The following is a 13,203-nucleotide window of genomic DNA, read 5'->3' as shown; positions in this document are numbered from 1 at the left end:
TCGCTCAACATATAATTGAGTAATTTTCCAGCTCCCCGTTAACACTTCCTCAATTCATCATCATCTGATTTACAAGCAAATATTACTAGTTTTATTTTTAGTTATCTTGCAAATGAGTACCACATCTCCAACCGGAGGCTATCGGCCAGACGTAGATTGATAGCGGGCTGCAATCTGTTTTTCAATTATCAGAGTACTTAAGCCAGCCAGCACCGCTGAGATCATGGGTTCGAATCTGGGTTGTAGCTACCCATGTTTAAAACTGCCCTTCAAGTTGCAGTGAGTTGAGGGCCTTGATAATCACAAATGGCTCCATCAAAAAAAGTGTTTTGTTGAATTACCCCGAACTCGATTCATTTCGAGTTCTGAGAGTGGCAAATGTATGTACTGCATGTTGAACTTCTTTCGCACCGTACGTAGCCAGCCGTTCTAATCGGAGGTGCGGTGGCCTTAAACGCAGCGCACGCACAGTCACAACGGAGATGCGCTCTTTAAAAGTAAATAACTGTATAAAAGGATCACGCATTCAAAGCAAAGTTGGGGGTCATATAGCAAAGCACCTCCAAGCCACCGTGAACCAACAATTGTATCTTCACGCGCGCCTAGAATTCAGTGTTGTGTATTTTCGCCTAACATCATGGCGTGCGATTGTGTTTCATTCATCCAATGTGTAGGGGGGGCTGAACTCGTACAGACGCAGTGGACACATCCAATCAGAACGCGAATTATTTCCGACATCCGTTTAACTAGCACCGTTTGTTCGACACACGTGCGATGATGGACCTGTTTTGTTAGACCGAGCGTTCCATTCGATGTGTGTAAGTGCATCTGATGACATGTCAATAGGACAATTGGCATATGGGAAAAATATACAGCCCATCTTTTGATCCACCGCCGCATGAAGGCTTCCCCACGCCGTGAATCACATGGATTTAACCATACTTCACCACGTCGGGGAGGGTGGGTTGGTAAAAATAAATAAACCAGTTCAGATATCGCCACTGACGTTAACCGTGGCTTGGTATCGAACTTAGGTGGCTATGTTCATAGGCAGTGTGCGAACCACATCACCCCACCCTGCTTAGCATGTGGTAAAAGTGCAGCCCTGCAATTCCCCACCCCCTCCCTCCTAAAATGGTATTTGGTCTAATCTTCCACGCTGCCTGACGTCTTGGAAGACGTGTGAGTACCCACACTTTACCCACCACACCTGACCTGCCAATCGACTAAACTGGTGTTTAGATTCAGAGGTGGGTGTTGGGGGAGGGGGTAGGGGAGATTTAAGAAACGTGCAACCTTACTTCGCCCGCCGCACCGGGAGATTGAACCGGCGACCTCGGGATTACTTAGCTAACGTTATACATAACGTGGCCGAAAAGCAAGCGAGAGAGTGTGTGGGTGTGTGTGGATGTTCGGCTGAGTGTGTGCAAACGGCCAGGTTGCTGTATAACGCGCGTCAATGCGGAACAAGACGCAGCAAAAACAGTTTGAATTAAGTCTGGGATTGAAAAATCGCGTTCACGTGCGTGCGCCATTCACACAAAAAAGTGGCCGTCAGCTTTGAGGTCACCGCGCGGCTGATGATGGTGGTGGTGGTGTGGGGTCAGCGATGTCGATGTGGGAGTTCTTCAAGTCATCATCACGTTTTCTCGAGTGGGATTTTATGCATGGCGATCAGCGCCGCCAGACTGGCGAAAACGTGGCAGGATCCTCTTGAAGAACGAGTCATGAGACTCGCCGAAGCTCTCCTGTATAAACAAGCATCATCATCATCACAATAATACAATAATGCAACATCATAGCGCAACGCACCAACAATTGATCATGCGGATTATGGCTGACGATTAATCTAATTAAATGAAAACGTGCGTGGTCTCGTTGCGACATCTCTAACGATCGATATCTACTGTGGCATGAAGTATCCGCAGTGCCGAGTACAAGTTCTGTGCAGGAGCACAAACGGTGCGAGTTTAAGAGGATGTCGGAACAGTCGGCGTTCTGATTGGATGTGTCCACTGGGTCTGTGCACATTTGGCTGAATGAAACGCCGTGTAGTCAGGCGAAAATGTACAACACTGATCATGTAGGCGCGCGTGAATATACAAACATTTCGCGCGGGGGGGGGTGGTGTTTGGAGGTGCTTTGCTATACGACCCCCAACTTTGCTTTGAATGTGTGTGATCGTTTGTACATTGTTTTTTTTTTAAATAGCGCATCTCCGTTGCGGCTTCGATGTGCGCTGCGGTTAGAGCCACTACGGTAGAGGGCAGAACACGCGTTGTGGGGAGTGGGGGGAGTGGGCTGAGTGTGAGAGGGGGAGGGATAGAGGGAGACACAAACTCACACACACACAGAGAGAGACAAGGCACACAGCCTGTATGGCGAACAGAGATTCATTACATCCTCCGCACTGCTGAGCTGCGAGTGCCAAACTCAACATCGACTTCGGTCAACAGCAGCTGCGTTGCTCATCACGGAGGATAATGACTTTGTAAAGAAGGTGTTGCTCCCGTGATGATGATGACGACGACGACGGCGAAGATGATCCCAACGATGACAACTACTACTACGAAGAAGCCCGTCGTGGTGATTGTGAGCCTGCCACGTGCGGCGTTGCCGTTCCTGCTGCAGTGATGGTGGTGGGGTGGTCACGAGTGCGCTGCCGATGATGATAATGATGAGAAATGATTAATGAATTATGGAGCCGCCGGGTGGCATTCAATGGAGTCCACTGGCCCTGCCTCTGGACGCAATCGTCAGCAGGTACAAGCTTCCCCTGCTGCTCCGAGTCGAACCTGGTGAGTCCCACACTGCACGTGCGCGCCTAGCAGTGGCCAACCGTGCTCACCGCACACAGACCTGGTCGGGCTCGTTCATGTGCACAGGTTGTGTCTGTGTGTGTGTGTGAACACACACACTCGTTCGGTGCATACTACACACAGACACACCTGTATATGAACACGTGCACACTCACTGTTGATACGCGCCTGTATATGAGCACGTGCACACTTAACTGTTGATACACACCTGTATCTGAGCACGTGCACACTTAACTGTTGATACACACCTGTATATGAACACGTGCACACTTGATACACACCTGATAAGAACACGTGCACACTTAACTGTTGATAGACACCTGTATATGAACACGTGCACACTTAACTGTTGATACCTGTATATGAGCACGTGCACACTTAACTGTTCATACACACCTGTATATGAACACTTGCACACAAACTGTTGATACACACCTGTATTTGAGCACGTGCACACTTAACTGTTGATACACACCTGTATATGAGCACGTGCACACTTAACTGTTGATACACACCTGTATATGAACACGTGCACATATTTGTTACGTGCACACACTGTTGAGACCTGCGTATGAATACATACGAACGTGTTGCACACTTGTATATGAACACAAACTGGTGGTACACGCCTGTATATGAACACGTGCACATACTAACCGTTCTTAAGATACATAATGAACAGACACCTGTATATGAACACGTGCACATACTTAGCTCTTGTTCTTAGATACACAATGCACGCATACCTGAATGTGAACACATGAACACACGAACTGTTCTTAAGATACATAATGCACACGAACACATCTGTATATGAACACGCGCTCATACCTTTATATTAAGTTTTGTAACCACACGAACTTTAGGTACGAAATCCATACACAGCTATGAACCCATAAACAAACGTCTTTTAGATTAATACTGCACACCCAACCTGCATGTGAACACGTGTTCTTAGGATGAATACTGCTCACGCACACACTTGTACGTGAACACACCACCGATACACCAGCATTCTGAATATGTATAATGAACACAAACATACTACCTTGTTATTTTATTGGCACAATACAGTACTGTACACACACTCATACCTGTATATGAACTCGCACTCCATACCCTTGCATTCTGAAGATCCACACTGCACACACACGTTTGTGCTGTGATTAACATTTCAGATGAGTGAGTGGGGAGTGGTGGTGTAGCGGTTAGCGCGCTACGAACCCGGCGACCCGGGTTCGATTCCCACTCACGGCCAACACCAGTGACGATTATCTAAACCGGTCCTGGGCCTCCCCATGGTCGACTCAGCCTCAAATGAGTATCTGGTGCGGTGTGTAAACATCGCCACTGGGGAGACAAAGGCGGCCGGGCGTGGTGATGGCCACCCACCCCCTCGTGTGCCGTGCCGGCCCTTCATAGGTGCTCGCTAACAGCACTTGCCCAACAGTCTGTTGAGGCTACACGGGGGAACTTTGACTTGCCTGTGTGACCTCTGTGTATCGGCAACAATCGATGGACTGACTGGAACCCTTTTTGTTTGATGCAGTTTCGTTGTTTTGACTTTGTTGTTGTAAAGTTGTTCATTACCACGCGCGCACCTGTGGTGACTGGAGGCGCGCAGCCCGAGTAAGAAGTGGTGATCCGTCTCCCCCATTGCCTAACGTGGCTTACGGCATTTGCATATAACACTGCAGCATCACTCACTCACCTGCATGTGTGCTTGCAGTACCGCAAAATGTTCTGCACGAATATTCAGTTCCGTTTATTGGGTACGAGGGGGTGGGTGACAGCAGCACGCCCGCCCGCCTTTGTCTCCCCAAGTGGCGATGTTCACACACCACAGCAGTTACTCGTTTGAGGCTGAGTCGACCTAGGGGAGGCCCAGAAGCGGTTGAAATAATCGTCACCGGCGGTGGCTGTGAGCGGGAATCGAACTCGTGTCGCCGGGTTCGTAGGTGCGGCGCGCTAACCACTACACTACAATGCGTTACGCTTCCACACACACAGACAGACACACACACAGACACACACAGACACACACACAGACACACACAGACACATACACAGCGCGCTAACCACTACACTACAATGCGTTACGCTTCCACATGCTCGGGTCACGTGATAGATTTGACGTCACAGCTCACTTGCAGTGCAAAAAATAAATACATTATTGAGCTCCCCCCCCCCCCCACAAAAGTGTATTTTTATATTTTTTGCATGGTGCACAGTCTGGAAAGTACCCACATGGCAAATTTCAAGTTCGTTGCATGTCGGGAAGTACGCTAAACATTTTGAACAGACAACACATATTCACAACTTTGCTTTATATATATGGAGATAACCCTGTGAGCCATGCGGCTCTTGACTCGGGTACAACCGCAACAAAACAAAAACACACAAACAAGAAAACATCTTAAAGTGACTACACGCAACATAAACATCCTGGGAAAAAAACAGCAAAGTCTTGCAGAAAAAAACCCACCGTATTTACGCGGATTGACTAAGGGCCGTAATATGTACAGCTCACCGCTAAAACCTATGCCGTTATAACTACACGTACCCGATTGTAAACGTTGTGATTTTGCTCTCCAACACACCGGTGTGCTGTACTCGGGTGACGAATTGGCCACGTTCTGTTTACGCGACAAACCTTTACGAGTTGGCTGCGTCGGGTGGTGGCGGGTTTAACGACACAACATTTATATATTTACGCGATATAACCCAAACAAAACCCCTACCCCCCCCCCCCCCACCTATATTAGACATGTGCCCGCTGTGAATACTGTAGAGTCAACGTCATAATATCGGCTTCATTATTCGTGACTCTTGACACCTGTACGTAAGGTAAGGAGCGATGGTACAATAGATAGAGCCTTGCGCTACAGAATCCGCCCACCTGAGTTCGATTCCTGCTCGCGTCCAGCAACCCGCCGTGCCCCCCCAACCCCCCCCCCCGGCTCAGCCACGGTGTGTGAAACATCGCCAGTGGGGAGACAAAGGCGGCCGGGCGTGCTGCTGGCCACCCACAATCTCGTTTGCCGTGCCGAACTCGATAGGTGCCTCGCTGACAGGAATTGTCCCAACAGTCTTGAGTCTGTTCAGGCGAGAGGGGCGGATCGCTTGAACTTATACAGTAATAATAATAATAGGCCATTTAACATGAATGTCAGCGCCTAATATGCTTTTGGGGACACTGGTCTTTTGTCGGTACAGTACTAAGCCAGGAGTTGGAATTCTACATTGAAAATGGCAAGCCCTTGCGATGATCATTGGTCATGGTTATTCCACTGTTGGATGAAGACACCCCCACTATGCAGAACAAATACACAACATACTCTTTGGTTCTATTCGGTAAAGTCATACACAACAACTACTTCTAAGTGGTGCAAAGTACGGCTTGGTGGTGGTATTAAATATCCCAAAAGGGGTTTGAAAGCTGACATTTTGCTATAATTATCTAGACCAATATACAAAAAAATATCTAAATTTTCAATAATAGGCCGCCAAAAATGATGGATGTCTCGGGAGTTCATTGTAGCTCAGGGCAGGATGTGACGTAAACGCTCTAAATTTCCTGAAGTCTATTGATAAATGCTTCCAAATGTTCACCTCCAATTATCAATGAATCAATTACTGTGGCACTTTATCTCAGTAGTTTATCTATATTGAGTGTGACGTTAAAGCAAACTAAAACACAAGCGAAGTAAATGTTGTGGATTTACTCTCCAACACACCGGTGGGCTGAAGCAGTAACTAATTGGCGTTTTGTTTACGTGACAAATCCCTTACTAATTGGCTGTGTCGGGTGGTGGAGGTTTACGACACATTTATACTTACGCGATCTAACCCACAAACGTTTATCATGAAACAATCAATGTATGCACTCATACAGCATTTTTATAGTTGATGTTTCATACCCGTGGTATACAGACTAATACCAATTTTCACCGCAGCATGTTAATACTGTAACGGCAGTCCGGTGCAACATCAACGTGAGAATGAACGTGCAAGTACGTACTGGATATGCAGTGCGCATTTGGCAAATGCCCGAGGTTTCCAGTGGCTTCGAGCCAGTGGTTATTTTAGCTGCCCTGTTTGAGCCGTGGATTATCGGTGAAGAACAGAACGGGACCGGCATACTTTGACCCGCAAGTCTCCACAGCACGACTGGCCAAAGTTTGGGCCCAAATTCTTAAAAAAAAAACAACCCAACACTAAAATTGGAGGACTGTCACGAGGAGTGATTGTTCAGAGACGAACAATTATCACGTTTCACGGGTGAATGACCGAGGGGAAAACCTGTTTCCTGTACTCTTCGTGCAATACAATCATTAAGTAACACACCACAATACATTGGTGGTGTTGCTGTTGTCAACTCACGACACGGTTTTTTTTTTAAAAGAAGTTTAACAGGAAGGAAAGAATGCCAATTGTGTAATATTACCGGAAATTATTTCTTCAACGCTACACTTGGGGGACAGGGAACATTTCAGAGGAGTGATTCATACCGTGAGATATGCCCCTTTGCGCAAGCCAAGCATATGGTTACACACGCACACAAACGTGGCGAGGCCGCGCGCGTTGCTACACAGCACAACAGCCTTGTCGGCGACAGCTCACTGCTCATATGGGGATCAGGTGGAAGAGAAGAGCAAAAACATTTGAAATGTGCCGTGTCGGCTGTCCGTCAGCACTCGTGGCTCGACACTAATTGTGTACGCTGCCTATGTATTATGCACGTGGCACGATAGACGCGGCACGTCTATAGCAGTGGAATATCTACGACGGGCTCGATTAATTTATTTTTGGAGGCTTCCATCGCGCGTAAAGTGTTTGCGCGTCGGGAAACGTGCAGGTCGAGCGTCCTCGTTAAGTCAATGCATGTGCAAGAGTCCACTTTAGTGTAATCACATACCGTGGTTAACACGTAGTAGTCGGCTTTCGCGACCAATATCATCCATAATACAGTGTTTTTTGGGGGGTTATATCGCGTAAATATGAATGTGTCGTTGTTCAACCCGCCACCACTCGACACAGCCAATTAGTAATGTTAGTCACGTAAACAGAACGTGCCAATTCGTTACGATGTGCGCTGTACTAGGAGCGGATTGGGGCACCTTCTGTTTTACGTGACGAACCTTACTAATTGGTCGTGTCGGGTGGTGGTGGGTTTAACGACACATTTATATTTACGCGATATAACCCCTCCCCCCCCCCAAAAAAAAACACAAACTCGGTTATGCCTCGCGTCGACGCCGTGTCTGCGTGATGCCTCGCGTCGACGGTGCTTGGCCTCACTGGTGGAGCGGTTGTGCGTGGTGGAGAACGCTCTGCTCGGGTAGAGCCCAGTAACACCTGAGTTTGATTCCTGTCCACGGTAACGTCGGTGGCGAGTGATATCCGAAACCGGCCCTGTGGGGGGGGGGGGGGGGGTGGGGGGGCACCTTCAACTTCACAACACGAGTGCGGTGAAGTGACGGATCGTCAGTGGGCCAATTTCCCCATGAGACGTCTACTGGTGACGCCTCGCGCACACACATGCACGGGCGTCTCTATGGGGACAATTAGAAGAACAATGGAGGATGTTAGACTTGACAATGGGGCAATGAAACGGGCTCTTCTGTATCACACGACTGGACCGTCCCAAAACGATGCTTTTACGCTAAAACCTTGTGGTGATTGTCGCCAGTGGAATTGGCTACGCGAGCTGCAGTAGCGGTAATCAATGACATTATGTAACTGTGGTTGCCACATTGGCGACAGGACATCAATGGGGGGGAGGCGGGGGGAGAGGAACTCACTCGGCTTATTAAAGAAAAATGATTTTCCTTTTTTATTTTTCACATACGCACAGCTGGTAGATTCGCCACACTCTGGACCACAAACCCCGAGGCGTAAACCCTTGATAATGTTTTTTTTTAGGGGGGAGATATACAAAGCAGACAAGGGCGACACAGCGCAGTCAATATATCAAACATACACGCACATTTGTGGGACGGAAAGCCAGTTTAACCCAAAACAGAACGAAAAACGATACAATCTGATCTTGTTTGTCACGCTTTCTGCTCTGGCTCCCATCCCCTGTGTAACTGCAGGAAGTCTGCTGTAATCATGTCAATTGGCGAGATGTTAACTCTCTCGCCTGGTATACAGGAGGGTCGTGGGTTCGATCCCGACCCTGACGCCTGCTGCTGCTGTATATTTGGAGCTTGCGTGTCTCTCTCGCTCTCTCTCTCTCCCCGTGGTCGCGTGGATTCTTCTCCGGGTCCTCCGGGTTCTTTTCCCTCCACATTTAGAATCAACATCGCCACGCGTTCAGAGCAGGGGTTATTAACCTGGGGTACACGCGAGATGCCTTTTCTTGCTGGGGGGGGGGGGGGGGGGGTGAGACGTGGGCAGATTTATTTAGAATGTAAATCATCGAAAAACAATTTTCAGCACGGGCACATAAGTACAACTACTTTGCTTAATCAAACCTGTGTATTTATTGTCAATGGGCGCAAAGGCTGGTGACCTGGTGTAGCCAGAACAACTTAGAGCTAAATGCTCTAAAGACAGTTGAGATGGTTGTGGACTTCAGGAAGAATACAGCACCACTCACCCCCATCACCCTGTTAGACTCCCCAGTAAAAATTGTAGAGTCCTTCCGCTTCCTGGGCACTATTCTCTCCCGGGACCTCAAGTGGGAATTGAACATCAGCTCCCTCACCAAGAAAGCTCAACAGAGGATGTACTTTCTACGGCAGCTGAAGAAATTCAACCTGCCAAAGACAATGATGGTGCAATTCTATACAGCGATCATTGAATCCATCCTCACCTCCTCCATAACCGTCTGGTACGCTGCTGCCACTGCCAAGGACAAGAGCAGACTGCAGCGTATCATCCACACTGCTGAGAAGGTAATTGCCTGCAATCTACCGACCCTCGAGGACCTGCACACGACAAGGTCTATGAGGCGAGCGAGGAAGATTATGGCCGATTTCTCCCACCCTGGACACTCTCTGTTTCAGCTACTCCCCTCCGGCAGAAGGCTTCGGTCCATCAGGACCAAAACCTCACGCCATAAAAACAGTTTCTTCCCATCTGCTGCTGGCCTGTTAAACAAGGCCAAGGGCTAACACTGTTTTTAACATTTGATCTACATAACGACACGTTGCTGATATTAACTATGTTTCCCTATTTGTATTTTTAAATTATATCTTAAAGCTATTTTATATTCGATATTTATTTAATTTTATATACTTCAGCCCCTTAGTGTTAGACTTTTAACCCTTATTATAGTAAGACTTGTTTAAAACTTATTTAAGATTTTAGATTCCTATATGTTGAATGTATGCACCATCCTGCCAAAGTAAATTCCGTGTCGGTGTGAACTTACATGGCGAATAAAACCCTTTCTGATTCTGATTCTGAAGGTTAAGAACCCCACTGGTTTAGAGTCTTAATTACGAGGCTGCTTGCCCACCTTGCCGAATGCTGATCAGCACCCTATTGACGATGGGGGCACAGAGTTACACACTCGCCCGTCGACGGAGGCGGAGCAGGAGGGATGGGGATGGGCCCAACTCGTATCGCTTACGGAAGTTGTTGGCGCTCCATAGATAAACACTCGCGTGCACCACAAAGACAAAGATGCCCCCGAGTAGCCTCGGCAGACTGTTGGGGGCAAGTGCTGCTAGGGAGTAGCGACCTTTTGAAGGCCGGCATCGACACGCGATAGAAAGGGGTCGGTGGGCAGCACCACACCCGGCCGCCTTTGTCTCCCCTATTGGGGATGTTTACACACCGGATCAGATACTAATTTGAGGCTGAGTCGACCTAGGGGAAGCCCACGACCGGTTCAGACAATCGCTGTCACTTGGTGTTGGCCGTGAGCTGGAATCGAACTCGGATGGTCGAGTTCATAGCGCAACGCGCTAACCGCTACACTACCGCTCCCCACCACGAACAAAGACGAAGATCCCCCCTGTAGCCTAACATAATTTTGTGGGCAAGTGCTGTTCGGGAGTAGCACCTATGAAGGCCGGAACGGCACGCGAAGGGGAGTCGATGGCCAGCACCACGCCCGGCCGCCTTTGTCTCATTTGAGGCTGAGTCGACCTAGGGGAAGCCCACGACCGGTTCAAACAATCGCTGTCGCTGGTGTTGGCCGTGAGCGCAAGGCACTAATCGCTACAACGCCACTCCCTGCCGCACGCGCACACGGGCACACACTGCTGACAAGAGGCCACACTGTATGCAGGCAGTATTGCTCCAGAAGGCATTGCAGCAATGTGCGTGTGTGTGTGTGCGCCCTTCGTGCGTGCAATGCCTCCCCAAGTTGATAGGAAGCACATTTGTGAGAGGTGGGGGGGGTTATTGCATTTTGCGAGAAAAAAAGAGGGTGCAATTTTTTTCCCCTTCAAAGTTGCATGATAGAAACATGAACAGTATTAGAGTGTTGCCATAGTCGCCGTGTATTTATGCCCTCTTTCGGGAGTTGTGATGCCAGAGTTACTCAGCCTGTTGGGTTTTTTTTTGTCATGTGTACATCAAAATACGTACGCGTACATTGTCTTGTTCTTCATTAACAAAATGCACGTGTTTTCATACAACTCTATCATCCCCCACCTCCCCCTCTAGACCTTGGGGAGGGGTGGTGGTGGTGGGGCATTATTTCAGCAGCAATTGATTCGGTACAAGCAACTCTTGTGGGACAGGTTTCGACAGACAGTAACATCATCGTGACATTGCTGCGTTATTTTATGGCCATTCACGGCATCTGTAAAATGGAGTTAACCTGGTCTTGGCTTCGCTGCGGTCAACTCGCCCTCAAACAATAGTATTCATCCCTGGCATATTATAGCGCGAGTGTAAAGTTCGGTCACGAAACGCATCAGAAAGTGGGCCCTCGAATGGGCGTGTGGGCGTGTGCGCGTGTTTTTTTTATTTGCCGAGGGTGCCTGGGTTGTGTTGGGTCACACGACCGACCCCGATGTGTGTGTAGACGCTCCGCCAAACGGTGTCATCGTCGGCCACGATCGATACCCACTGCCTGCGTCGTGAAGCGCACGCATTTTTGTTCGGGGGTGCCAAGTGCAGTGATGGTTGGAAACCCTTGCGGCAGCAGCAGCAGCAGAAGCAGCAGCAGCAGCAACAGCAGCAGAAGCAGCAACAGCAGCAGAAGCAGCAACAGCAGCAGCAGAAGCAGCAACAGCAGCAGCAACAGCAGCAGAAGCAGCAACAGCAGCAGCTGAAGCAGCAACAGCAGCAGAAACAGCAACAGCAGAAGCAGCAACAGCAGCAGCAGAAGCAGCAGAAGCAGCAGCAGCAGAGAGAGAGAGAGCGGGGGGTGGCCCGGCTCTTATCGTCAGCTCTTACATTCCACGGCTCGTCCTCCCCAGCCCACATGTGATCCCGTGTTGATTTATCGGAACCAAATGTTGTGATACACGTCTCTCCCTACAAGGATGGCAAAATCGCACTTCTCAAACGTTAGCGGCGTCTGGCAAAAGTGTACAGTGCCTGGGAGGGGATTTTTTCTCTCTCTCTCCTCTCTCTCCTCTCTCTCGCTCTTGATATGGGGGGCTCTGCTTGGGAGTGCCGTGGCAAACAGCTTGAGTAAAGAGACGGAGAGCTCACTGCTGGCTGTGTTGAAGGGGGCCCATTCAGAAGTGGAAAACAAACGTGCCAAAGGGGTTTCATCCCGTGATCTCGAAAGTATACGGCACGGCTTTGAGAAACATGCTCTGAGATTATATTTCGATCGTTTTTGCCGCTCGAAATTTCCTCGTGATAAGCCACTTTTGTTGAGCTATCGCTTGCGGGCAGGTCGCTTCTGAAAAATAGGTTCATACCTCAGTGTGATTTGCCTGGTAGGATGAGGATGGTTTCGCTTAATGTGTGTGTTTTTGGGTGGTTTGTTTGCCTTTCCTGTACTTTGTACTACTCCTATCGTGTTTTTATACTGTTTGTTGTAACAATCTCACCCGCCTCTACTTGACGTCTGTGAAAAAGAGCTTTATAGCTCATCGGATTCCTTCAGTGCAGATACATTTTTCTGATATATATAAATCACCATTTCAGAGCGCGTGTTGCGTTGATTATAATGTTTTTGGCTTTCCTGAAATTCGACAATTTCTGTGAACAATGATGTTATTTTGAAGTTTTTTTTTTTAAACGTGTTGTTATATCTCTTTGTGAGATAATGTAACGCGCCTGATGTCCACCGGGGAGCTGGAGCGATTTCATCACCTTGAGTGCAGGTGCTAGGCGGATTGTTTACATCCCACAACCGTGAAGGGATGCTGATGACTTGGAGAAATCTTCATCCAGCAGTGAATGCATCATTATTGATGATGGAGATTCATACTGTATACTGCTTTAAGTACAGTACTGCATG

The 13,203-nt window shown here is 48.5% G+C and overlaps 1 protein-coding gene across 1 annotated transcript in view; it reads left to right on the top strand.

The window, feature by feature from the left end:
• The first annotated feature begins 2,311 nt into the window (after positions 1-2,311).
• LOC116941568 (GRB2-associated and regulator of MAPK protein 2-like) overlaps positions 2,312-13,203 on the top strand; it is an 85,128-nt gene continuing 74,236 nt past the window's right edge. Inside the window, exon 1 of the mRNA XM_076066611.1 lies at positions 2,312-2,798. Within this exon, the coding sequence (XP_075922726.1) occupies positions 2,699-2,798 (100 nt within the window). The 5' untranslated portion in view covers positions 2,312-2,698. The remainder of the gene's footprint in view (positions 2,799-13,203) is intronic.

Source organism: Petromyzon marinus, chromosome 12 (assembly GCF_048934315.1).
Source record: "Petromyzon marinus isolate PM22_M1 ecotype Great Lakes invasive population chromosome 12, UKy_Petmar_22M1.pri1.0, whole genome shotgun sequence".
Lineage (NCBI taxonomy): Eukaryota > Metazoa > Chordata > Hyperoartia > Petromyzontiformes > Petromyzontidae > Petromyzon > Petromyzon marinus.
Note: the sequence above shows the minus strand (reverse complement) of the source record. Positions and strands in the feature narration are given on the sequence as shown.